Below are 24,786 nucleotides of genomic sequence, written 5' to 3' on the forward strand. Positions count from 1 at the left end.
GGGCCAGTATCTGTGGTCCCTGTTATCACGACCAACAATGCCACTCTTGCACTTGGATATCCTATTTTCCAAAGCTGAAGGCATAAATATAAAAAGCCTGACTTTAGTGACTCCAACCCGCTGAAATCACTGCGGAGAGGAGGCAGGGTGGCCCTAATGAGTAAGACATATACGTGACCCTAAAAATGGTTGGTCACAATTTTAGCATCCTTCCCTGTTCGCCATCTGGAAGAGTATTAATGATAGTAAAGTGGCCAATAGACAGCAACCCGGGGAGATTAACGTAATCTGCAATTCTAGAAATGCGGCGGCCAATGACCGGAGTAACATGGCTTCCGGTGACTCATCCAAGGAATCCGTTCAGTTCATCCCAAGACGAAAACAAGCAAATGAATAAACTTTTCGTCATACGGGATTTACACCTGCCGGTACCTTATTGTTGGGGATCCCTGAGCAACAAACGCGGTGTAATGCATTCTGCCTCTAATAACTGTTTTACAAAAGACGCACAAATGTGCCTCACAGAACTGTTTATTACATCAGCTCCTTATAGGAAAAAAATGGAGCATGACACGAAATCCTATAAATAATTGGGATGAGCCTGGGGCCTTAAATCCATCTTGGGTTCACTTAGGGGGGTTTGTGACTGTTCCAGTTAAGCAGGGAGCCGTGCAATCGACAGCCCAAGGTGGTCTGCTTCAGGATGCGAACAAGTGAGGGAGCGTTTGCCCTTAAACTTGTAAGAAATGTACTTAGGAGAGGTAGCAATTGTTTGTTTTTTTTTTTATTTTTTTAAGATTTGTTTAGGGGAAAAAAAAAAAGATTTGTTTAGGGGCGCCGGGGTGGCTCAGTCGGTTAGGCGTTTGCCTTCAGATCAGGTCATGATCTCGGGGTCCTGGGATCGAGTCCTGCATCGGGCTCCCTCTCCCTATGTGCCTCCCCCTACTTGTGTGCTTCTCTCTCTCTCTCTCTCTCTCTCTCTCTCTGCCAAATAAATAAGTAAAATCTGTTTGGGATTTTATTTATTTATTTTAGAAAGAGCAAGAGAGCATGTGCGTGTGCCAGCAGGGAGGGCGAGGGAGGGACAGAGGGAGAGAGAGGGGGTCCTCAGGCTGACTCCCAGCTCAGCACAGAACCCAACGTGGGGCTTGATCCCGGGACCCGTGAGGTCGTGACCTGAGCCAAAATCAAGAGTCAGTCGCTCAACCAGCTGAGCCACCCCGGTGCCCTAAGGGAGGGAACGCTTCATAAGGAGATCAAAAAAGGAAGAGGGGAGAAGAAGGAAAGGTCTAGGTAGGAGGGGAAGGAAAGGGGAAAAGGGCTGTAATCACGGAAATGGTCCTGTTTCCCGTTGGGGCTTCTGTTGTCAATACCGGCTCCGGAGTGGCGCTGGCAGGGAAGGCGGCCGTCGTCGTCTCGGAGGAACCTGCGACGCCCGACGCCTGGCTGACCCCCAGGAGGGAAAAGATGCACGTGTGTGTGCGCGTGCGCGTGCGCGTGCGCGTGGAGCCAAATGTCTGTCTGTGGTCGCGCACGTCAGCGGGCACAGATCACAGCACAGACTGACCTCGCGTCTCGTCCACATTTGCCAGTTCTCGAGACAAAAACGAGAAGGAAGTTCCCCGGAGCCCATCTGTGAGGAGAACACGTGCCCGCAAGGCGACAGCAAGCAGCAGATCCCTTTCAGCCTCGGGCCTCCCCGGAGCGCGAGCCTCAGTGGGAAGGAAGGGTTTGCACCCGAGACCGCGTTGCCCCGCCACTCGCCCAGCACGGCGACTCCTGGGAAGAGCAATGCCAGGGGCGGAGGGAGAGTGGAAAAGGAACTAAATATGCATCAAAAACCGACTTTAAAAAATGCCCTGTGGAGTCTACTACCGGGAAAAATGCCGTTCGGCCGTTGCTTCCAGAGAAACCGAGCTCCCCGACCCTGGATTTCCACGTTTGCGGAGCAGGTGGTTACGAATATGCGTTCCCTGCCCCGCGTGCCAGGCTCGGGGCCAAGAGCTAAGCGGTCTCGGTGGCCCGTCTCCCGAATCGAAGGTCGTGGCTGGCTCGGGGGAGGAATTCTGAAGAGACACAGAGGCTCTGTTGGCCTAGTGACTTGGGGTCAAGGAACAGCAGTCCTAAATGCACACGGATGCACAGACACAGACGACGTAGAGACCATCAACTCATGCCTGTCCCCAGAGCCGGGGAGGGACGCCTGGGGGGCCCAGGACGTGACCCCGGGGTCCCGGGACCGAGTCCCGCGTCGGGCTCCCTGCATGGAGCCTGCCTCTCCCTCTGCCTGGGTCTCTGCCTCTCTCTCTGTCTCTATGATTAAATAGATGGGAATCTTTTTTTAAAAATTAAACACTTAAAAAAAAAAAAAGAAAGAAACGTCAGGCCAGCCTATTATTTCACTTTCTCGTGCGGCTGCCGAGGAGCTCGACGCGGGTAAGCCGTGCCGTGTCCGAGGGCGGGCGCCCGGGGAAAGCAAGCCTGGGGCCCGCGGGCTCCCGGCCCTTCTGTGCTGCGGACGGCGGCGGATCACCAGTTCGCACAGCGGCCACGCGAGGAAACGGGTCCTAAAGCCCGAGAATCTTCAGTTGCTTTGGGTGCCGACCTTCCGCCTTCGTGCCCTGCGCGCCCTGCCCTCTGCGAGCCCAGTTTCCATGGGGCCGTTGGCCTGAAGTCATGGCGACAGGGCCAGGGATAGGGCTGAGGCCGCCGGGGACCCTTGGGCTGGCGGGATGTGGTCCCGACGCCAGGCCCGGGGCGCGGGGCCTGAGTGTGGTTTCCTACGCTCCTGGGGGGACAGGTGGAGACGAGCGTCAGGCGGGGCCCGCGGGTGGAGGAGACAGAGGCTGCCCTGGCTGCTGCCCGCGGTGGGAGGAAAGGCCGGGAGGACGGCGTGCGCGGGCTCCGGCGTGGGGAGGAGCGCAGGGGGGACTCCGCGGGCCGGGCCTGCCTGGGCTGTGCGACCCTCTGCCACCCGGGGCCACGTGCCCAGGTGGGGAGCTCTCGTCTGGCAAAAAAACCTGCTGCCTTAGACGTAATGACACCTAATTTTGGCGACTTGTGCTCCGGTCCCCGTAAAGGGTGGTTCCTTTGTCTGCTGAGCCCCCGGAGGAGGTGGGATGATGCCACCACCGGGGAAACGGGGAGAGCTAAGCTGCTTTGCCTGATTGAGGAGAAAAGCGGAGCCGTCCCGAGGCGGCGGGGAGGGCGGGGAGCAGGCCGGGGAGGGGAGAGCCGGGCCGAGGCTGAGCCGACCCGCAGGACGGCGGCGTGACGTGGGCGTCTTGGCCGGAAGATTGCTCCCTGCAGCCAGCCCAGCTCTGGCTCGAGCGGCGGCTCCAAGTCCGCGCTTGCTCCTTCCTGGGGACTTGCTGAGGAAGCCCCACAGAGCCCGCGCACCGTTTGGGGTACCGGGGTGGAGCCGATGGGAACCCCGAGATTCCCTCCCCGAGCGGGACCCGGGAGCACAGCGGGCCCACGTCTGTTTCGAGAAACCGTATTTTGAATCGAGACAGAACTCGTCATCCTCCCGGCCTCAAATAAAGCGAGTCCAACTTGCCGGCTCCCTTGGACCTGCGACGGGGCGAGCACGCGGGGTGGGCCGTGGCGAAGGCCCCCTCTGCGGGACTGAGCTGCTTCCGGAGGACCTCGGAGTTGAGTCGAGCCTGGGGTCGCCCGGGGTCTGAAGCTGTGGACACTTGGGGTCGGGAGCCAAGGCTCACGATGACGTGCTGTGCTCTGCTTCCCAGACAAGTGCGTGGTTTGCATCGTTCTGGGGGCGTCTCAAAGCCTCTGCGAGCTGAGAACAGTCTCGTAAGGCTGCGTAGACGCAGCCTGTGGGCCTCAGGCCCGGGAGACAGTGTAGACTGATGAGCCGGGAGAGAGCCTGGCAGGTCTTACCTGCGGCCCGTCCTTGTCTGGGGCTCTGACGACACGGACCCGAAGAGACGCAACCTCCCCTTTGCCCCGAGCTCCCTCAGACGAGACCTCCCCGTCTTCGCCCCTGTCGGGAACCCCACGTGAGGTCCACCCAAGTGTCTCGGGGGCTGAAGAATCGACATGCTGTTTGCAGAGCCTGCTGCTTGTTCCAGAACTAGACGTTCTCTCCCGAGGCGGGAGACGCACCACGGTCCTCGGGCCGGGGCGGGGGGGGTGGTTGCTGTTCGCCCCCTTGGCTCTTACGTGGCACCGCACTAAATCTTCGAGACAGACGCCAATATCGCGGCCCCCCGGGCCCGGGGCATGGGCGCTCGGTGGTTTGCCGAGCCCGTCGTCCTGCGCGTAGCTCCCAGATGCCCTCCCCCGGCCCGGGCACTAAGACGTCAGTGACACTGAGAATCAGCGCCGCGGCCCCGGGCATGCACGGAGCAGGCCCGCCGGCCGGTGGTGCATCCCAGTCCGGGGCTCCGTTGGATCACGAGCTGTCTCCGTAATTCCAGAATCGGGAAGCCTTTGCAGAGCATGTGCGGGTTCTTGGCAACGCGAACCACCAGAAGCGTCTCGGGGAGGCCCTCCGTGCCGTTGGCGACACTGCAGCGCGGGGTCCCGGAAAGACCCGGAAGTTCTCCAGGGCCCTGTCCCCGAAGGGGTGCAGGGGTCCTCGGCGGCAGTGTCACCCAGGCCTCTAGGGCGTGCACGTCTGGACGACGCCCTGCCACAGACCCCGATCTCCAGGGTTTCGCTCCGAAGGCTCCCAGTGCTCCCTGGTGAAAGGAGCTTCTCCTAATCCCCGGATACAGAACCGCCACGCTCCGGCTGAAATACCGCATCAGAAGATACGTGATAAGCTCTGCAAACGTGTCATTTCCCTGCCACAGTCTAGCAATTATGTCTGTTTTCTATCCCGACGGCACTAAGAGGTCTTGCGCAGGAACCGTGCCAGGCGCGGCGGGTGCACCCTGACCCCAGCTCGGGGAGTGACGCGCCCTTTACCGTACACTCCACGACTTGGTTTCCATCCTCAAGGATGCTCAGAAACGGTTGGCAGCGTCCAGCTTCGCTGTCACAGAGACCCGGCTTCGAATCCCGCAACTCGACTCTTCGAATGTGGTTTGAGCCGTTTATATGGCTTCAGGCTCAATCTCTGTGGGTTAACAACTGGTGACACGCCGGCCCTCCCGGCGCAGTCCTGCCTCGCAGCGCTGGCCGGGAGCGGCTCCGTGACCCCGCCGAGCCTCGCTCACCTGCGCCGCGAGTGCGAGGTCAGTGACGTCCCCCGGGAACGTTCCGGGGCCCGAGTGCAAAGGTGGATCTGACAGCCCTAGTGGCACGCGCGGCTCGTGGCAGGCCGGTCGACGCTGTCCGCAGAGCCGCTGCCCCACGCAGAGAATGATTTCACGGTCTCAGCCCCCAGTTACAGAACCATCCTCGATGCTAAGAAGGAGAAGAGGAAGCCGCCAGGCGTCCACGTCTAATTAGATTAAATCATCTTTATCGAAAAGCGCAACGGGCCACGCCTCGGTGGGTCCGCGGGAGCTCCGTCCCGGGCAGGGCGTTGACCTGGACTTGTCCGATGCACTTCTTCTGTCTCTCTGGGGAATCTCAGGTGACTTTCTGCAAAAGAATATTCCACGAAAAAAAAAAATGCACCGCAGCACCTCTGAGAGGAGCGAGACAAGTGGGTGGCGGAGGAGAGGGCGGACACAGGCCCAGGAGCGGGCTCCCCGGTCACCCTGCGGGTCGCCGCCCGGGACGTCGCTGTGCTGTTTCATCATCTGTTTCATCCGTCGTGTTTCCACGTGTCTGGAAGCGCCAGCGGTCGCTGCGCCCAGAGGTGACGCCAGATGCCACTGAGTCACCTTGGCCCACGGGGCCCGTTGGCGGGTCCCCGGGGACTTGCCTGTTGGCACGCGAGCCCCGCCGTTTCAGCGACTGCTGCCCTACAGGCTCACGGACGTGCTCGCTTGGAAGACGAGGGGCGTCTGTGTGAACAGTGCGGGCCGCTGGGTCCCCGGCCTCCTGTGAATGAATATTAAACACCGGGATCTGAGAAGACTGCGTGGAAACCCCATTAATATTTATAACCGGTCTGTGGGACTAAGGGAATTCTTCGGTATAAAATATTCCGAATCCGTGTTTGTAAGAACGAAGCATCCTTGAATTTAAAATACAGTTTTCCTCGCCGAAACAGATTCCCGCTACGCCCGCTGAAATCCGGGTTGGCGGGGCTGCATCGCCTTCCATTATTTAATAGAGACGGGAAGGGCGTTTAGAACCTTGAGCTCCACCGAGCCTAATTCACTCTTTTATTATTATTATTAATTATTATTATTATTATTGTTGTTGTTGTTGGCTCCTTTTCCACTGTCTACATTCATGATCATGGTTTCTCAAGAGTGGCCAATGATGTCATAAGGATTATAATCCCTTGGATTTAAGAGCTGTTGCCAAAACCCAGATTCAATCTCTCTCTCCCCTTTTTTTCCCTTGTTTCTGTCAAACATGCAAGAAGAACGATTCCACTGGTCTTATTGGTAAAGGAGATAAGAGTGTCCACGGTAAACCAGTACATTTCCTCCCCGAGAAGGGCCAGAAATACGTTGACACCGTCATCAGCGTCAGGTACCCCCAAATCCAACACTCCACACCGTCCAGACGGACGCTTCCCGGGTCGCCCCCCGTCGAGCGAGAGCAAAGCTCTCGCAGGTCACATCCTGGAGCCCAGAGATCTGTCTCGTCCGCCCGCGGGATCCTTTGCAGGGAGCCCGACGTGGGACTCGATCCCAGGACCCCTGGGTCACGCTCTGGGCCAAAAGCAGATGCTCAACCGCTGAGCCGCCCAGATGTCCCCCAATAAAATCTTATTTACCAACAGAAGGACCTTAGCTGGCCAACCCCAGACCGGCCCGTGCCGGCTTGGCTCGCCCGGCCCTCCTGACCCACTCCAACCCCTGCCCCGGTGTCGCCCACCCAAGGCCACTGTCCATTCTGTCCTCCCTGCGTGGACGGTCTCACTGTAAATGTCACTTCCACAGAGGCCATTCCTGAATTCCTGACTCAATCAGGTTTCCCGCTGGCCCTTTAATAGCTGCCTGTACCGTGACTGTCGGGAAGTCGTCACGCCTGCTTCCCCTGCAGGTTGGGAGGCCCACGGACGCAAAGCCTGGATTCCCTTCGCTCCTCTTTGTATCTCCGGCACCCGGCCCGCGGCTTAACACACGGTCGTTTCTCAATGAAATGTTTGTTAAATTGAGAATGAAAAAAGTAATTAATTAATTAAGAATGAATTAATGAGATCTAATCAAAACATGAAAGAAAAGAAAACAATTTGGGCTCAGATTCGAGATATGAGGTGCTGTAAGTCCATTCATTTCCAACGTATTTTATTTTAAAAGTTCTGTACTTGAGGGATGCCTGGAGGGGCTCAGCAGTTGAGCATCTGCCTTTAGCTCAGGGCATGACCCCGGAGTCCCAGGATCGGGTCCCACGTCGGTCTCCCTGCATGGAGCCTGCTTCTCCCTCTGCCTGGGTCTCTGCCTCTCTCTCTCTCTATGTCTATCATGAATAAATAAATATTTTTAAAAAAACAAAATAAAAATTAAAAAATGTCTTACCTGTTAACTCACTTATGGTAATATCTCACCTGATGGTAATTATTAGTGTCTCACTCTCCTGTCTGCCTCAGACACTTTTCTGCAAAGACTTTTTTTTTTTATATTTTATTTATTTATTTATTCATGAAAGAGAGAGGCAGACACAGGCAGAGGGAGAAGCAGGCTCCATGCAGGGAGCCCGATGTGGGACTCGATCCCAGGACCCCGGGGTCACGGCCTGGGCTGAAGGCGGCGGTCAACTGCTGAGCCACCTGGGGATCCCCTCTACAAAGACTTTTAATGCTCAGTATAGGGAAATGCTCATTTTGTAATAATTTCCTATTATGATCGTGATTTTTCCAGATACTTCATAAGTTTTGGTCATTTTAAAATAATTCGGTGGCACATTTCTTTTTAACACCTATGTTTTGAATATCTATTTACTTATTTGAAAGAAAGAGAGAGAGAGAGAGTGCGAGCGCACGAGCCGGGGGACGGGAGAGGGAGAGAGCACGGATCCCAGGGAGACTCTGCACTGAGCACAGAGCTCAGCTGGGCCTCCACCCCAGGACCCGGAGATCATGATCTGAGCTGAAATCACGAGTCGGCTGCTCAACCGACAGAGCCACCCAGGCGCCCCTCTGGCACGTTTCTTTTGAAAGGGAAAAGGTCAACTCCAAAAATTGACCGTAGGACAATGATCTCTACAAGGAAAGAAATATATGTATTTTCTCCTGCTCCCCAGATTATCTAGGCCTACGTAGGTTATTCATGAGTCCTACACTCGATGGGTGGTCCTTGCATTCCAGCTCTGTGTTCCGGTGAGTGAGGCAGTTGTGGGCTCACCTTCAACGGGGAGCATTAAACATATCCCAACATGTTTTTTTTTGCTTTTGTTTCTTTTGCCTTCGTGGATGTATCTTGCAAGAAGTTACTGTGGCCGAGTTCAAAAAGGGTGTTGCCTGTGTTCTCCTCTAGGATTTTGATGGAATCTTGTCTCACATTTAGATCTTTCATCCATTTTGAGTTTATCTTTGTGTATGGTGCAAGAGAGTGGTCTAGTTTCATTCTTCTGCATGTGGATGTCCAATTTTCCCAGCACCATTTATTGAAGAGACTGTCTTTCTTCCAGTGGATAGTCTTTCCTCCTTTATCGAATATTAGTTGACCATAAAGTTCAGGGTCCACTTCTGGGTTCTCTATTCTGTTCCACTGATCTATGTGTCTGTTTTTGTGCCAGTACCACACTGTCTTGATGACCACAGCTTTGTAGTACAACCTTTGGGACTTCATCAAGATAAGAAGCTTCTGCACAGCAAAGGATACAGTCAACAAAACTCAAAGACAACCTACAGAATGGGAGAAGATATTTGCAAATGATGTATCAGATAAAGGGCTAGTTTCCAAGATCTATAAAGAACTTCTTAAACTCAACACCAAAGAAACAAACAATCCAATCATGAAATGGGCAAAAGACATGAACAGAAATCTCACAGGGGAAGACATAGACATGGCCAACAAGCACATGAGAAAATGCTCTGCATCACTTGCCATCAGGGAAATACAAATCAAAACCACAATGAGATCCCACCTCACACCAGTGAGAATGGGGAAAATTAACAAGGCAGGAAACCACAAATGTTGGAGAGGATGTGGAGAAAAGGGAACCCCCTTACACTGTTGGTGGGAATGTGAACTGGTGCAGCCACTCTGGAAAACTGTGTGGAGGTTCCTCAAACAGTTAAAAATATACCTGCCCTACGACCCAGCAATTGCACTGCTGGGGATTTACCCCAAAGATACAGATTCAGTGAAACGCCGGGACACCTGCACCCCGATGATTCTAGCAGCAATGGCCACGATAGCCAAACTGTGGAAGGAGCCTCGGTGTCCATCGAAAGATGATGGATAAAGAAGATGTGGTCTATGTATACAATGGAAGATTCCTCAGCCATTAGAAACGACAAATACCCACCATTTGCTTCAACGTGGAGGGACCTGGAGGGTATTATGCTGAGTGAAGTGAGTCAATCGGAGAAGGACAAACAGTGTATGTTCTCATTCATTTGGGGAATATAAATAATAGTGAAAGGGAATATAAGGGAAGGGAGAAGAAACATGTGGGAAATATCAGAAAGGGAGACAGAACATAAAGACTCCTAACTCTGGGAAACGAACTAGGGGTGGTGGAAGGGGAGGAGGGGGGGTGGGAGTGAATGGGTGACGGGCACTGGGGGTTATTCTGTATGTTAGTAAATTGAACACCAATAAAAAATTAAAAAAAAAATAAAAATAAAAAAAATAAACATATCCCAACATGATAATGCGTTAGAACTCCTTGTAAGTAAAACTTCGACAGTGTTTGACCTGATATTCTCTTTTTCTCTCGTTCCAGTTTTGCAAAATGACGATACGTAGTTTGAAGTCTAGGTAATGTTTGTGGAATTGAAGTATGTCTATCTCTGCAGGGCTTCGTGATTGCATCTGGCCAGTAATCCTAGTTGGGTCTCTGGGGTTCCTCGAGTTGCCCTTACAGGAATATAAAAATGTACCTTGTTTCATTTTATTTTTTTTCCCATGATTTTATGTGTTTATCCATGAGAGACACAGAGAGAGAGGTAGAGACCCAGGCAGAGGGAGAAGCAGGCTCCCTGCGGAAAGCCTGATGCGGGACTTGATCCCGGGACCCCGGGGTCACGCCCTGAGCCAAAGGCAGATGCTCAACCCCTGAATCCCCCCAGATGCCCCTAAAACGTACCTTGTCTTAAAGGGACCATATAAACATATCTGCTCCATCAAAGAAGGCGGAAACCATTCCATCATCTGAAATCAGCCTCTTGGGGTCTATCCTTATTGACGCAGCTGCCTGCGGGTGTTCCTCTGGAGAGCTCGGTCTGCTTCTTGCACAGGCGGATAAAGGCAGGAGCCTGAGAAATGGGAGCAAGCTCTGGACTCAAACGGGTTGTTGGCCAAGTGGTGAACTTCCCTTGCGCAGAACCTCCCGAGGGCCCCGTAACAGGGATTTTGTGGATCCGCAAGGATTTCTCTTTGCCATAGAATCCGGCAATCCCGCCTCCTTGGTTTGCCACAATGCAGTCAATGCAGTTGTTTCCTCTGAAAAGGTCAGAATTATTTGAAAGAAAATCCAAATTTCCAATTCAGTATCAGGTCCTGAGACTGGGAACGGGGGAAATGTTATCTCAGACGCTGCTGATGTAGAAACACGTAGGAGCTCCGAGCTCCAGTGCGCACACCGTGTACGTGGGTTTGGGCATGTCACGGGTCTCGCTGTCTCTCTCGCTGGTCGGTGTCGTATGTACCAGCGGGAGTGTGTGCTGAGGAGGTCTATAGTCACAAATAAGAACATACGCTTTTCCTCCGTTACAATTGTTTCTATTAAAAAAACAAAAACAAAAAAAAAACAAATTTTCTGTAGCCTGAATGTAGAACAACTACGTCAGGAGTTTGAAAAGTACGAGGAAATAGGGGCACCTGCGGGGCTCAGCAGTTGAGCGTCTGCCTTCGGCTCAGGGCGTGACCCCAGGGTCCTGGGATCGAGTCCTGCCTCGGGTCCCCGCAGGGAGCCTGCTTCTCCCTCAGCCTGTGTCTCTGCCTCTCTCTATCTCTCTCTCTGTGTCTCTCAGGAATAAATAAATAAAATATTTTTTTAAAAAAAGAAAGAAAAGAGGAAATAAAAACCAGAACAATGCGGTTCAAGCTTAGAAAACTCCATCCCCATAATCTTGATTAAGCTGTGCTAAGTGCTTTCCGCGGTTTATCGCGCCTCATCTTCACGACGACCCTGTGAGGTGAGCAGCATCCCCACTCTGTAGATGAGAAAGGAAGCAAAACCATGGCTCTAGCCTGAGCTTCCTTTGTCTCTAAATCATACTGGTTTTGATAAAAGTAAACACCTCTCTCCTAGAGATCCCACCCCCCTTCAGCACGTGGAGACTCATCCATCCCTAGAAACGCGATGCTTCTTTTTTCTATCCTTCCCCAACCTGCACTTTCTATCACACGGAAATTAACAGTGGCTGTTAAAATTAATTTCCTAAAGATGAGGTTATAACACCAAACGTGTTATGTGAGGTTTCACTTGCAGCTCCCCTCTCCTTCGTGGACCCTCAAGGGCACGTGTGTGCCTCCAGCCCCAGCAGTGCCACCACCGGTCCCCCCCCCGCCCCGAGAACCCCGGACACGCAAGAACTTGGAAATTCTGTTTTCCTGCCATTGCTTCCATGACACACAACATTCACTCCCACATCACACTTTATGGGGGTAACTCAGGTTATTAGGAATCCCAAGAGGCCTGTGTTCTTTCACACTCAAGATCAGATCTATTGGGGATCCTTGAGGGGCTCAGCGGTTGGGCGTCTGCCTTTGGCCCAGAGCGTGACCCCGGGGTCCTGGGATCGAATCCCATGTCGGGCTCCCTGCATGAAGCCTGCCTCTCCCTCTGCCTGGGTCTCTGCCTCTGTCTGTCTCTCTCTCTGTCTATAATGAATAAATAAAATCTAAAAAAAAAAGTCGTATCTATTGAAATACACAGTCAAGAGTAATGTCATTTTCAGAATAAGCTTGAATCTGTCTTAATATATGTTCACAAAGTGGAATATTCTCAATTCTGGGTATATTTGCTTCACTCTTACTGGTCACGCAGGATGGTCCGTAGAGCTGTGACACCTGAGAATCGTTTACCGTTTCAGTGCGTGAATCGGGTGTCTGTGGTGTGGCCAGAACTGTTGGGTGTTCTAGCAGAGGTCTAACTAGGCCGGGATGGCCCTGAACAGCGCTGCGCCTTTTCTCACCAAACTACGAGGCGGCCCGTTGTGTTTAAGCTCACAAGCGGGATGGAGCTTCAGGTCCTAGACCACACCCAAGGGCTGAGAAAGCTCCAACGAAGGAAAGTCCCATCCCCTGGGTCCTGTGGATTCCTAGTTTTGGTCTCTGAGGACCAGGAATTTGTACCACGAGGACAGCAGGAGTGGCCGGGGAAAGCACGTGTGTCCGTCTCGCTGCCACTGCCAACCAGGCCTGCATATTGTAGACTCAGTAGAGAACTACAGCTGAACGGGGCCTCAGAAGAATGGAATGGGCCCGGGAAGAGTTTTTCCCATAATTACTTGGTCAAGCTTTTTTTTTTTTATGAATTTATTTTTTATTGGAGTTCAATTTGCCAACATATAGCATAACACCCAGTGCTCATCCCGTCAAGTGCCCCCGTCAGTGCCCGTCACCCAGTCACCCCCACCCCCCGCCCTCCTCCCCTTCCACCACCCCTAGTTCGTTTCCCAGAGTTAGGAGTCTCTCATGGTCTGTCTCCCTTTCTGACATTTCCCACTCATTTTTTCTCCTTTATTCCCTTTCACTATTATTTATATTCCCCAAATGAATGAGACCATATAATGTTTGTCCTTCTCCGATTGACTTACTTCACTCAGCATCATACCCTCCAGGTCCATCCACGTCAAAGGAAATGGTGGGTATTTGTCATTTCTAATGGCTGAGGAATAGTCCATCGTATACACAGACCACATCTTCTTTATCCATCATCTTTCGATGGACACCGAGAGCCAGTCATTGTAACCAGTGGAGATGGATATCCTGATCCTTTGTCCGAGCTCTAAGGCGGGCGATAGCCCCCAAATCAAAATGTGGGTACGGTTGCCGCACAAGAGCCCGTAGATGCTGAGCAGGGGACGTTCATCTCTGTGATGCTCATAACTGTCGTAGCGGGCAGGCTCGTACCACACCTTCCTTGTAAGGCCCGGAGCTTCTTGATTCTCTGAAGTAGGTCACCAGGTGCAAGACTTTGACCCTTCATGAGCTCGAGCCCCTTTATAAGACCCAAAGCCAGTCCAATAGGAAAAGACATAGTGACGCTAGTTTGTGTCTGCAGTGGGTGCTTTTCTCCCTCCTCCGGGCCCATCTTCCACACCCAGCCCCGGGGCCATCCTCATCCCTTACAAGTCCCTTCTTCCCACCTTCACCTTGTCTGTTAGGAAGCCTTGCTGACTTCGAACACGTGCCTTCTCGCACCTTCTCTCTGCTCTCAGGACTTGGGGATGCCCGTCTAACGGGCAGCGGCCCAGCCCAGGCCCTGTCCCCACCCTCCCGACCGCATCTCAAAGCCTCTTGCTCCGGCACCAACAGGTATTGCGGAAACAGGCGAGAGATGGTTCATGTTTCAAGTGGCGTGGATCACTGGCGGACGTTATCATTTACCTCCTCGGCTGGCCGGGGACAACGGAGCACGCTCTTCTGCGAACGATTTTCCACTGTTTGCTGGGAGGTTATTTCCTGAATTTGTATACACTTCCTCCTACGGGAGCTCTGGGGCGACATCTTCCAGAATCAGAAGTATGAACTTGAGGGGAATTCTCGTTTTATTTTCAGTTCGTGTGGGGTTTGACACACCAGTTTATATGTGACTAAATGCCTGTCAGTACGGTCATCTCAGATGGGACTGTTGGGAGGACGTCTGTGTGTCTCGCTAAACGTAAGGAATCCAAACATACGGGCAGCCCGGGTGGCTCAGCGGTTTAGCGCCGCCTTCAGCCCAGGGCGTGCTCTCAGGTCCCGGGATCGAGTCCCCCATCAGGCTCCCCGCAGGGAGCCTGCTTCTCCCTCTGCCTGTGTCTCGGCCTCTCTCTGTGTGTCTCTCATGAATAAATAAATAAAACCCTAAAAAAAAAATCCAAACACATGTATCCTGGATAACAGGGACGACAAACATACATATGTATCGGTTATAAGATTTCCCTTCTTCCCTTTATTTCAATAGAGGCAAACGCAGGCGTCCATAGGTACATGAGCACCTGCAGGCCCAGGATAAACAAGTCCAGGACCAAGCGAGGAGCAGACACCGGGAGCTGTGCTCATTGTTCTTAAAGCCAGTCCTTCCAGCTCAGCGAGGGAGGAGTCGCCGCTGTCCGCTTTGTGCTGTCGCCGTGCCCCGGGAGCTGACCCGTCCCGTGGGTTCAGTAGACGACAGAGCCGGCTCCCTGTCTTCATGCCCCTCCCGGGGCGGGCAGCCAGCATCGCTGTTACATCCCCCACCTGCTCACCCAGGTGTCCTACGAACACGGGGTGCTTGGCCCGAGCCGATCCCCAGGGACGGATGAGAAACGTGGAACACGTAACGTGGGGCCCACAGTTCAGGTAGCGTCAGTCTAGGGAGAAGACAGGCAGGTATGTACGGTGTGGCCGAGGCCGTGACCCCTCCCGTGACGCAGCTCGCCCCAAGGTGTGGGGCACGGCGACCCCTCGAGAAGGCTCCACAGCTCCAGGCCCCAAGGTGGCCTCCAGGGGGGTCAGCCTCGAGGGGTGGGCTCTCCAGATGCACCTGCGGAGCACCGGCTGCCCGCCCACCGCGGAATCCGTGCTTCTCATGGCCCTCGTCTGGGCCGTGAGGACGGCACCGTGGTACCCGGACGGGCAACACAAGGCCCCTGGAGAAGACTAGACGAAGTGGGTCTCTATGCGAAAATACCGCTTTCACGGGCAACTAACTGGACTCCAAAAAGGAAATAAGATGCAGCAAAACTTAGGGCTGGCAGGGCTGTGGAGGCAGGAGGCTCCCCTGTGCTCCTGGGGACGGGGGTCATTTTGGAGGATCCTTTAGCTGTATCTGAAATCATTTTCTTCGGCTTACTCTTTGACTCGGCAACCCCATTTCTAGCGATTTATCCCATCAGTGCAAGAAAGATGCATGAAGACATGTGCTCGTTACAGCGATCGTTGCTTGTCGCGGACACTGGAAGCAAGAAATACCCAGCTGAGGAAGACCGGTAGTGAGCCGCGGTGATTCCGTACTATTGCATTAAGCAGGCGCACGTGAACTGATAAGAAGTCATCCGAGATGTGTTAAATGAACAAAAAAAATAAATAAATGAATAATAAAGCAAGTTCAAACAATACATAGAATAAGATGGTATTTCCATTTTGAAGAGGGGAGGAGAAACTCAGGTTCATGTGTAGAAAATTCTGGAAGGATACGCAGGAAACCATCGACAGTCATTACCCTGCGGTGTGGGACTGCCAGGACTAAGACAGAAGCAATACTTCTACGTATTTTTCACTTTGTAGCCTTTCACGGTATCTGAGTTAACCTTTTTGGTTGGTTGTTGTTGTTTTTGTTTCCTTAGAGTTTTTTTTTTTAATTGAAATAAAAGTAGCTTTAAGCTGCCAAAAATAATTTCCTACTATTTTTTCCTTTAAAGGATCACACTGGGCATAATCATATTAGGGACTCTAAGAAGTCTTACTTACTTGTGTTTAAAACAAGCATTTCAAAAATATGTTTGCCCAAAGAATTTCACTGTTGCTGCTCTCTTTTTTTTATTTTTTATTTTTTTTTATTTTTATTTATTTATGATAGTCACAGAGAATGAGAGAGAGGCAGAGACACAGGCAGAGGGAGAAGCAGGCTCCATGCACTGGGAGCCCAACGTGGGATTCGATCCTGGGTCTCCAGGATCGCGCCCTGGGCCAAAGGCAGGCGCCAAACCGCTGCGCCACCCAGGGATCCCTTTTATTTTTATTTTTTGAGCACTGGGTGCTATTCTGTATGTTGGTAAATTGAACACCAATAAAAAATAAATTCATTAAAAAAAAGAAAAAAAATGCATTTGAAAGACATTCATGCTCTGACTCTTAATATGTCACATGAGTCCTCCCGAGGCAACACTGATGTGAAGAAGCGAAGGACATCGTGACCGGCCTAGAGCCCCGCCGCCCGGCGGTGGGAGACCATTTCTGGCTCAAGACCCAAAGGTCAATTGACGTCCTTCAAAACCTGACGGTGCCGTCAGGATAGAGCAGGGGAGCGGGCTCGTTCAAACCAAGTAAACCTTGTGCTGTTTCTCGGGGGGGGAAGAGCAGTCCAGAACTTTCTGTACCTCTTAGATGGTGGATCGTAGTTTCCTGGGAGAGCGAGGTGCTCTTTTCAACAGGGATGGGGGGAAACCCCACTATTAGAGTGGGGTCACGTTTGCTGCCCCCGATGTGTCCCGCATGAGCCTGTTCCCTCGAACCCCGAGGGCTTTTCCTTGGGTTTCCAAAGCGGCTGCTGTTCTCTGTTCATGCAGCCCCTTCTCCCAGGGAGAGAGTGAGGGACACATAAGGCAACGCTTCTCCTCAAAGGCGAGAGGGTAAAAATGAAGTAAGTGGAGGGAGGACTGGGAGTAAGCCCGTCTTTCCTCCGTGCCCGGCCCCTTTCAGCCTTCTGTACTTCCAGAACCTTCCTCCTCACTTAAAACCATAAAACTGAGTATAAATTGAGTATAAATCCTACAAAGTCCCTGCGACACTTGCCGTTGGAGGCCCTGGGGGTGCCCATGTGGGGCGCTCCTGAGGGGGATATGAAGTTGCCTGTGGCATGGCCAGGACGCTCAGAGGAGCTGGGCCTGGGTCCCCTACACATAGGAAAGGGGTCTTGGGGCACCCGAGGGCTCAGCCGGTGAAGCGGCTGCCTTGGGCTCAGGTCATGCATGATCTCAGGTCCTGGGATCGAGTCCCGCGAGGGGCTCCCCGCTCAGGGGGGCGTCTGCTTCTCCCTCTGCCTCCGCCCTTGCCTGTGCTCTCCCCAAATAAGTAAGTAAAACCTTTAAAAAAAAAAGAAAGAGGTTGAGACTATTAACGAGCAAAGAGACCCACATGTGGCCTGTGGGGACGGTGCGGCCCAGCCTGATTCCTGAAGGGCCGCGGGTGCTCGGGCTTGTGTGGGCTGGTGCTGCCAGGGGCCCAGGAGGGGGCCCGCCCCCCGGTGAGTGGGGAGGCCCGTGGGACGCGGGCACCTGCTGGGCTCCCTGTCCTGGGGCCCCCGCCCCGGGAGGGGCTGACCTGTCGGAAGGGCCTGTGTGGCCGGGGGCAGGGGAGCTGAGCTTGCCCCTAACCCCATATATGGCTTCGGAAGTAGGACCGCAGAAATGGGGACAAACTCCGGTCACAAGCGGGAGGGGAACATCCCAAAATAATTCTTCTATATATCGGATTTTCTAGCACAACAGAAGAAATACATCTTTCTCCATTGTTTTAACTTGTCATCCACTAAATACTTAATCTATTTTAGGATTTGTTTCCAGAGATATCTATTTTGACTCATTGACTATTATTATCCATCAGTATTGGGCATTTTTAATCGCTGTGGCTCTAGAGTGTATTTAAATCTACGGCAAAGCAAGTCTTGACTCATTGATTTTTCATAAGAGTGGAACTATTCTCGTTGCTTTATTTTTTCCTTTAGGGTCATTTTTTTTCAAATTTCAAAAAATTCTTGTAGAATTAAGATTTCTTCTTTCTTACTAGTTATTGCTGGTATATATGGAAATCAATTTCATGTCAGAATTTTTTAATTTACTTGAAAGCTTTCATGTTGTGTCACTGTTGTTTTCAATTGTAAAATTTTCTTTCTTCCTAGTATTATAAATTTTATTTCTATTTTTTATCTTAAGACACTGATTAGAACAATATTATATACCGCCGGTATTTCTGAGCATGTTTGGTTTATGCTGATTTTACTGTGACAAATATCTATATTATTTCATTGTAAATATGATATAAACCATCAGTTTAAGAAAGATGTTTTGGGGACACCTGGGTGGCTCAGGGGTTGAGCGTCTGCCTTCAACCCAGGGTGTGACCCCGGGGTCCCGGGATCGAGTCCCACATCGGGCTCCCTGCATGGAGCCTGCTTCTCCCTCGGTCTGTGTCTCTGCCTCTCTCTCTCTGGGTCTCTCATGAATAAGTAAATAAATAAATATATTTTTTTCAAAAAGATATTCTATTGAATTTTGAGAAAGCAATTTTTCTCATGTTGTATATTTTCTCCAATGAATTGATGTTAAATGTTAATGAATGCCTTTTAAATATATATTGAGGGGATCCCTGGGTGGCGCAGCGGTTTGGCGCCTGCCTTTGGCCCAGGGCGCGATCCGGGAACCCCGGATCGAATCCCACGTCAGGCTCCCGGTGCATGGAGCCTGCTTCTGCCTCTGCCTATGTCTCTGCCTCTCTCTCTCTCTCTCTCTATGTGACTATCATAAATAAATAAAAAAAAAAAAATTAAAAAAAAAAAAAAAAAAAATATATATATTGAGATTATCGGGTTTTTCTTAATCATGTCTACTAATATAAAAGTGTACCTTCTAATATTAATAGAAAAATAGTTTGCAGTTTTGCATATGTATTTGTATGTGTAAATGTGATGTGTTTGTCTGAAATAAACATTGTACTAGCTTGACACTTTTAAACAAGCCGCAAGTAGAGCAACCAGATCCTGAAGTCATTTTTAAAAATTAACTTTTTGACTGTGTTTTCAATTTCTTTTATGTATTTTGGTTTATACTGATTTCCTTTACGTTGAAATCATTTTGATGACTTTTGTTTTCCAAGAAAAACCTCTCTGTTTCTTCAAGAGTTAAGAGTTTATCAGCCTGGGGGGCACCTGGGTGGCTCAGTGGGTTAAGCGTCCAGCTCTTGGTTTCGGCTCAGGTCATGAGCTAAGGCTGTGAGATGGAGCCCCCCTCGGGTTCTGCACCTGCTTCAGATTCTCTCTCTCCATCTCCCTCTGCCCCTCCTCCTGCTCATGCTCACTCTCCCACGCTCTTTCTCTAAAAAGAAAAAAATAAAGAACTTCTGTGTATCTGATACATCCTATCTGGCAGACAAAGGATTCTTCTGTGGGGAACGCTTGCCTGTCCTTGAGTGGGGTGGAAAAAAACAAAACAAAAAAAAGAAATGAAATGTCTCCCCTGAGATGCCAAACCACATATCCACCCTCAGGCAGATTTGGTGCCAGAATTTATCCTGCCAGCATATTCCAAACATCTAGTTAAAGTAGTCATGGGCAGTATTGCCCCCAAGACATCTGGCAGAGATGAAAGGAAATCTCCAGAGGAACACTCTTTAAGCTTAGGCCTCAGAGAATTTCTCAGATGAAGTTGCTAGGAATTTTGGGCCTGGCAATAGGGAAAAATAAAAAAAAAGAAAGAAAGAAATCACAAAACACACAAGGAAAACAGCATAATGAGCGTATGGCAGGAGCCATCCCAAACAACAAAAAGGGGAGTCAAACCCATGAAGACTGTAGATTTGGGAATAATCAAACACACAGTATAATACACTATGTTTAAAGAAATAAAAGAGAAAGGAACAATCCAAGTGGATCATGCAGATCTGAAAGGAAGAGCTTTTACAAATGAAGAATAATGTAAATTCGAAGTTCAATGGACAAATTAAACAGAGTAAACACAGATGAGGAGAGAACAGTAAACTGAAAGATAAATGAGAAGAAGCAACATAGACTGTAGTACGGGGAGATAGAAATGAGAAATATTAAAAAGAGACCCAGACACATGAAGATAGAATCAGAGCATCTGCTGTATCTGTGATCCAAGTTCCACGAAGACAGAAATGGAGAAAGCGAGGAGGATGCTTTCCAAAGTTAATGACAAACATGAGTCTCCGGGTGCAGAAAACAAAGTCAAAGAAGGGAAGCCCAAGGAAACTCACACCTCGAGGTAGGCAAGTAACGGTGAAGAACCCCAAAGGCAAAGAGAAAACGATAGAAATGTCCAGATAGAAAAGAGAAATTACCCACGGAGGGCCTGACGTCAAACCGAGTTGGCCTCCTAACAGCACCAGTGAAAGCCGACCCATATGAGCAATAGTATCTTTAAAGGGCAGAGAGCAAGTATCTTCAATATGTCACCAAATGTCAAGGAAAACTATCCTGCTCAAAAGACATTAAAAAAACAAAAACCCGGGATCCCTGGGTGGCGCAGTGGTTTAGCGCCTGCCTTTGGCCCAGGGCACGATCCTGGAGACCCGGGATTGAATCCCACGTCGGGCTCCCGGTGCATGGAGCCTGCTTCTCCCTCTGCCTGTGTCTCTGCCTCTCTCTCTCTCTCTCTCTCTCTCTCTCTGTGTGTGTGACTATCATAAATAAATAAAAAAAAATTTAAAAAAAAACCCCTGCAATAGAACCTCATAAAGGAGCTTCAACATGAGACCCCGTGGGAGAAGGAAAGTGACCCTGGAGACAAGATGTGAGGCCCATGACGGGAGCTATAGATGGAGAGATACACATAAACACGAACAAAACTGAGTAAGTGAATCCTGGATGAAAACAAAAACAAAATCCAAACAGAAAAACATCCAAAAAGAAGCATAAAATCAGAATTAAAGTCTTCAAAAGTTCTCATATTATTCTGGAGAAGATTAAGATTGACTTTAATTTGGATGCTTCCGTCCACGGGTAATCGCCAAAAACAGAAACCAAGTATATAACTTCCAAACTAGTAAAGAGGAAAAATGAAATAAGGGGTAAAAGTGGTTTAAACAAAAAAGAAAGCAAAAAAAAAATTTTTTTTTAAATTTTAAAAAGAAACAAATGTTGGAAAAGTGGAATGAACGAAAAACAAAATAAACCGTAAGGCATTTCCAAATGTAAACAGCCAGACACCGGTGACATCGCTTCAATGTCAAGCAAACATTGTCAGAACTAAAAGGAGAAATTGGAAGTTTTACCGTATTCAAGGACAGATTTTTAATCCATTTCTTTTAGTAATTGATCAAGCGGACTAAATTCATAAGCATTTAGATTAGATTAGATTAGATTAGATTAGATTAGAACCACCCAACTGATAAAATTGTTTGAATGGACTGATTAAAATTTAATTCAGCAGAGGCGCCTGAGGGGCTCCGGGAGTGAAGCATCTGCCTTTGGCTCAGGTCATGATCTCAGGGTCCCGGGATCGAGTCCCGCGTCGGGCTCCCTACTCAGCAAGGCGTCTGCATCTCCCTCTGCCCCTCCCCTTGCTCATCCTTATTCTCTCTCTCTGAAATAAATAAATAAAATCTTTTTAAAAATGTATTTTATTTGGGCTCCTGCCTGGGAGGCTCAGTCGGTTAAGCATCTGATTTCATGATTTCAGCTCAGCTCACGATCTCGGGGTCGTGAGATTGAGCCCTGCGTCGCTCTGTGCTGGGCGTGGAGCCTGCCTGGGATGCTCTCTCTCTCTCTCTCTCTCTCTCTCTCCCTCTCCCTTTGCCCCATTTGCCCCTCCCTCCCTTGTTCATTCCTTCTGTCAAAAATAAAATAAATAAATAAATAAATAAATAAATAAATAAATAAATAAATACGATCTTTAAACAAATACATTTTATTATTCGTAGCATCATGTCTTTAAGCCTCTGTAACGCGTTAGTGCTTATTTTTGTGGCTGCTGCGACCATGGATCTGAGGCAGCTAATATCCTTGTTTCAGGACAGACTGTGGCAGGACGCAGCTTTGTCAGTGTGTCCGTCGGGAGCCTTCCCAGGCTCGGGGTTCCGCCCACTGCGGACGGAAACGCTGCCCCACTGCTAATAGTGGGGCTCCTGCCGCTGTACCGACCGTCAGCGCCTTGACCCCACTCAAAACCATAAACTAATGGCGATTGTAACAAAGAGGATGACAAGCGTTGATGGGGATGCAGAGAAATTAGAACCTTCGTGCCTCGCTGGTGGGGACGAGGAAGCAGCGCAGCCGCAGTGGGAAATCGATACGGTGATTCCTCAAATGTTTAAACATAGCATCACCATATGGTCCAGCCATTCCCCTTCTGGGCGTACTCCCAAAAGAACTGAAAGCAAGGCCTCAAATAGATCTGGGTGCACCGAGCTCATCGCAGCATTATTCACCGCAGCCGGGCGCTGGGGGGAGGCATAAAGGGCCTGCTGGACGGCGCCCCAGCACCTGCTGCATCCCGACGCTGGAATACTATGCGGCCCTAAAGAGGAGGGGGAGTCAGACACCTGCTGCCACGTGGGCAAGTCTTATCGTGCTGGGTGAGAGAAGCTGGTCATGAAAGGACAGACATCGGCATTCCACGGAATGTCTGAGATTCAGAGGGGGAAGAACAACAGTGGTTGACGGGCTGGGGCAGGGGGAGCGAGGGGTCAGTGTTTCATGGGTATGGAGTTGGGGGGTTTTGAAGATTTTACTTATTTATTCATGAGAGACACAGAGAGAGACACAGCTTCTCTCTGAAGCTCCTGTTGCTCCGGCACAGAGGTCAGAACGGGGGCCCGCGGGCGCGTCCCAGTCGTGTGGCACTTCACAGAGAGCGGTGTTGGTGTGTCCCGGCCCAGTCAGCCCTGGCGACAGCGCGTGGGGCAAGCACCGCTGCTCCTCATTAGTGACGCGGGAAGGGGAGGCCCGAGGGGCGAGGTCGTCAGGGCCACGGGGCCGTCGGGCCTGCCTGAGCACCTGCCTTCCCGCTACCCGGGCGTGGAAGTGGTTGTGGGCTCGTGCGAGCTCACACTTAACGTGCCCGACGCCGAGTGCCGGGCTCGTGCAACCGAGTAACGAGAAGCACAAACTGACGTGGCTGCTGCCCTCCCGGTGACCGAGAATAGTGGAGCCGGTGACTCGCCGCCCCGAGTGCTCTTCACACGCCGTGGCTCGGGACGTGCTCCACTTCCAAGCCGTAGTCACACACCCCTGGGACTTCGGCTTCGAAAGATGCCCTTTAATTTGAGGGTGGAGGGAGCTTTCCCTCCAAACCCATTGTCGCAGGTTGCAGCGATTCGTCAAAATTCTGCAAAGTGTCTGATTCCGATAAAAACGAGTAGCCAGGTTGTTCGCTCATTGTTATGCAAGAACGGTTTCACTTGGGGCCCTAAATTTCCTTTTTTATTGTTCTTCTTGGAGGGGATGGCTAATGTAAGTGGGAGGGACCTGGCAAGGCCCCACAGCTGCCCTTAGGCATTTTACGAGCCCCCCCTCTGCCCCCCGTTCCCCGCCCAGGACAAATGGCTGGGTCAGTGCAACCTTGAGGTTCTCAGCACGGGGCTGGCGTTCGCCGTCCTTGGAGGCCCACCCCCCCTCAGTGAGCTCAGAACCCCAACCCCTGTGCTCCACAGTGTCGACCCACTGGCTTTCTGTGCGTCTGGGAAGCTGTGGTACCTCGTTTGGTGTTGACACCCCCTTGTTGGGAGCAAGCCTCCCCGAATCTATTGCCTGGTTAACAGAAGTAATGTTCCCTGAGACAAGACGGCTGATGGGGTTTTTTTTTTCCTCTTAAGATTTTTTTTAAAGATTTTATTTATTTATTCATGAGAGACCCAGAGAGAGAGAGGCAGAGACCCAGGCAGAGGGAGCAGCAGGCTCCATGCAGGGAGCCCGACGTGGGACTCGATCCCAGGACCCCGGGGTCACGCCCTGGGACAAAGGCAAACGCTCAGCGACGGAGCCACCTAAGCATCCCAAGACTGTGTCTTTTTAATGCCTTGATCACTTTGCATTCAACTTAAAACTTTACCCGATTTTCCGTATTCCGTGAAAGAGCGAAAGACACAAAGCTGACGGGCATTATTTGAAACTGTGAAAATATAGCAAAAAAAAAAAAAAAAATCCGTGGCAAATCAAAATGGGAAATAGTTCCTCGTTATAGGTGAGGTCTTATTCTTAACGCTGCTTCAAAGATAAAGAAATTATGAAGTCAAGCCTATTTTTAAAGAGAGGCTTTTTTTTTTTTTTTGAAAGTGAAGTTCTTTGATTGTGGCATTAATAGAACTGCAACAGAATGGTATGTGGTCCCTTTAACGTAAAATGAGTAAGTGTTTGCTGAGCGACTCCTTTGTTCTCAGACCGTGAGGACAGCCTGTGCCACGTACGAGACGCAGCCCCTGCCCCGGAGAGCGCACGGTTCAGTGGATGAGAGAAGCGGGACACACCGATAAATCTGACCGCACCCACGGCGGAAGCTGCTAGGCGTTGCTCTTCCCCCTTCCTCCGGTTCTTTGCAAGATCTGCAAGGGTCTCCTCTAAAACACCTCGGGACTCTGTCCTCCCCTTGGTTTCCAGTTTCGGAGACGGCCTAAGCTGGCGGCCGAGGGCGAGACTGTTTTCCCTGTAGACTTACTGCCTGATGATTGTGATTCATTCAAACCAGGTGGCAGGTGCTTCCCTTCAAGAGGTGTCTTTGTGTTCCTCTCACACCAGAGTCGCCCGACGTCGGGCCTTCCCTCGTGGTCCACACCACCGTCCCATTTGGGGTCATGCACATGGAGCGCAGCACCGAGGACGTGCAGGAGCTCATCCTCCAGCAGCTGGAAACCGTTTTGCCAGGCCTGCCTCGACCAGCGGCCGCCAAATGCCAGAGGTGGAGACATTCACAGGTAATCGGGGAATCCGGGGGCGAGGGCACAGTCTCCTCCGTCAGCGCTGACCCGGTGAGCCGGCCTGACTCCTCTCTCTCATCTC

The 24,786-nt window shown here is 51.0% G+C and overlaps 1 protein-coding gene across 10 annotated transcripts in view; it reads left to right on the forward strand.

Annotated features, from left to right (window-relative positions):
- Positions 1-24,786, forward strand: part of RNLS (renalase, FAD dependent amine oxidase) — a 277,156-nt gene that overhangs the window by 194,154 nt on the left and 58,216 nt on the right. For 8 of the 10 annotated variants that reach the window (XR_013366020.1, XR_013366021.1, XM_077874838.1 and 5 more), the window contains exon 6: positions 24,526-24,701. The exons of 1 other annotated variant lie outside the window; for it this stretch is intronic. Coding sequence is in view for 7 of the 9 variants with exons in the window: in XM_077874838.1 (XP_077730964.1) it covers positions 24,526-24,701 (176 nt within the window). In the remaining 2 variants the exon portion in view is untranslated. Of the gene's footprint in view, positions 1-8,772; positions 8,928-24,525; positions 24,702-24,786 lie in introns of those variants that run through there. One more of the 10 variants, XM_077874846.1, reaches the window with a different exon arrangement.

Source organism: Canis aureus, chromosome 27 (genome assembly GCF_053574225.1).
Source record: "Canis aureus isolate CA01 chromosome 27, VMU_Caureus_v.1.0, whole genome shotgun sequence".
NCBI lineage: Eukaryota > Metazoa > Chordata > Mammalia > Carnivora > Canidae > Canis > Canis aureus.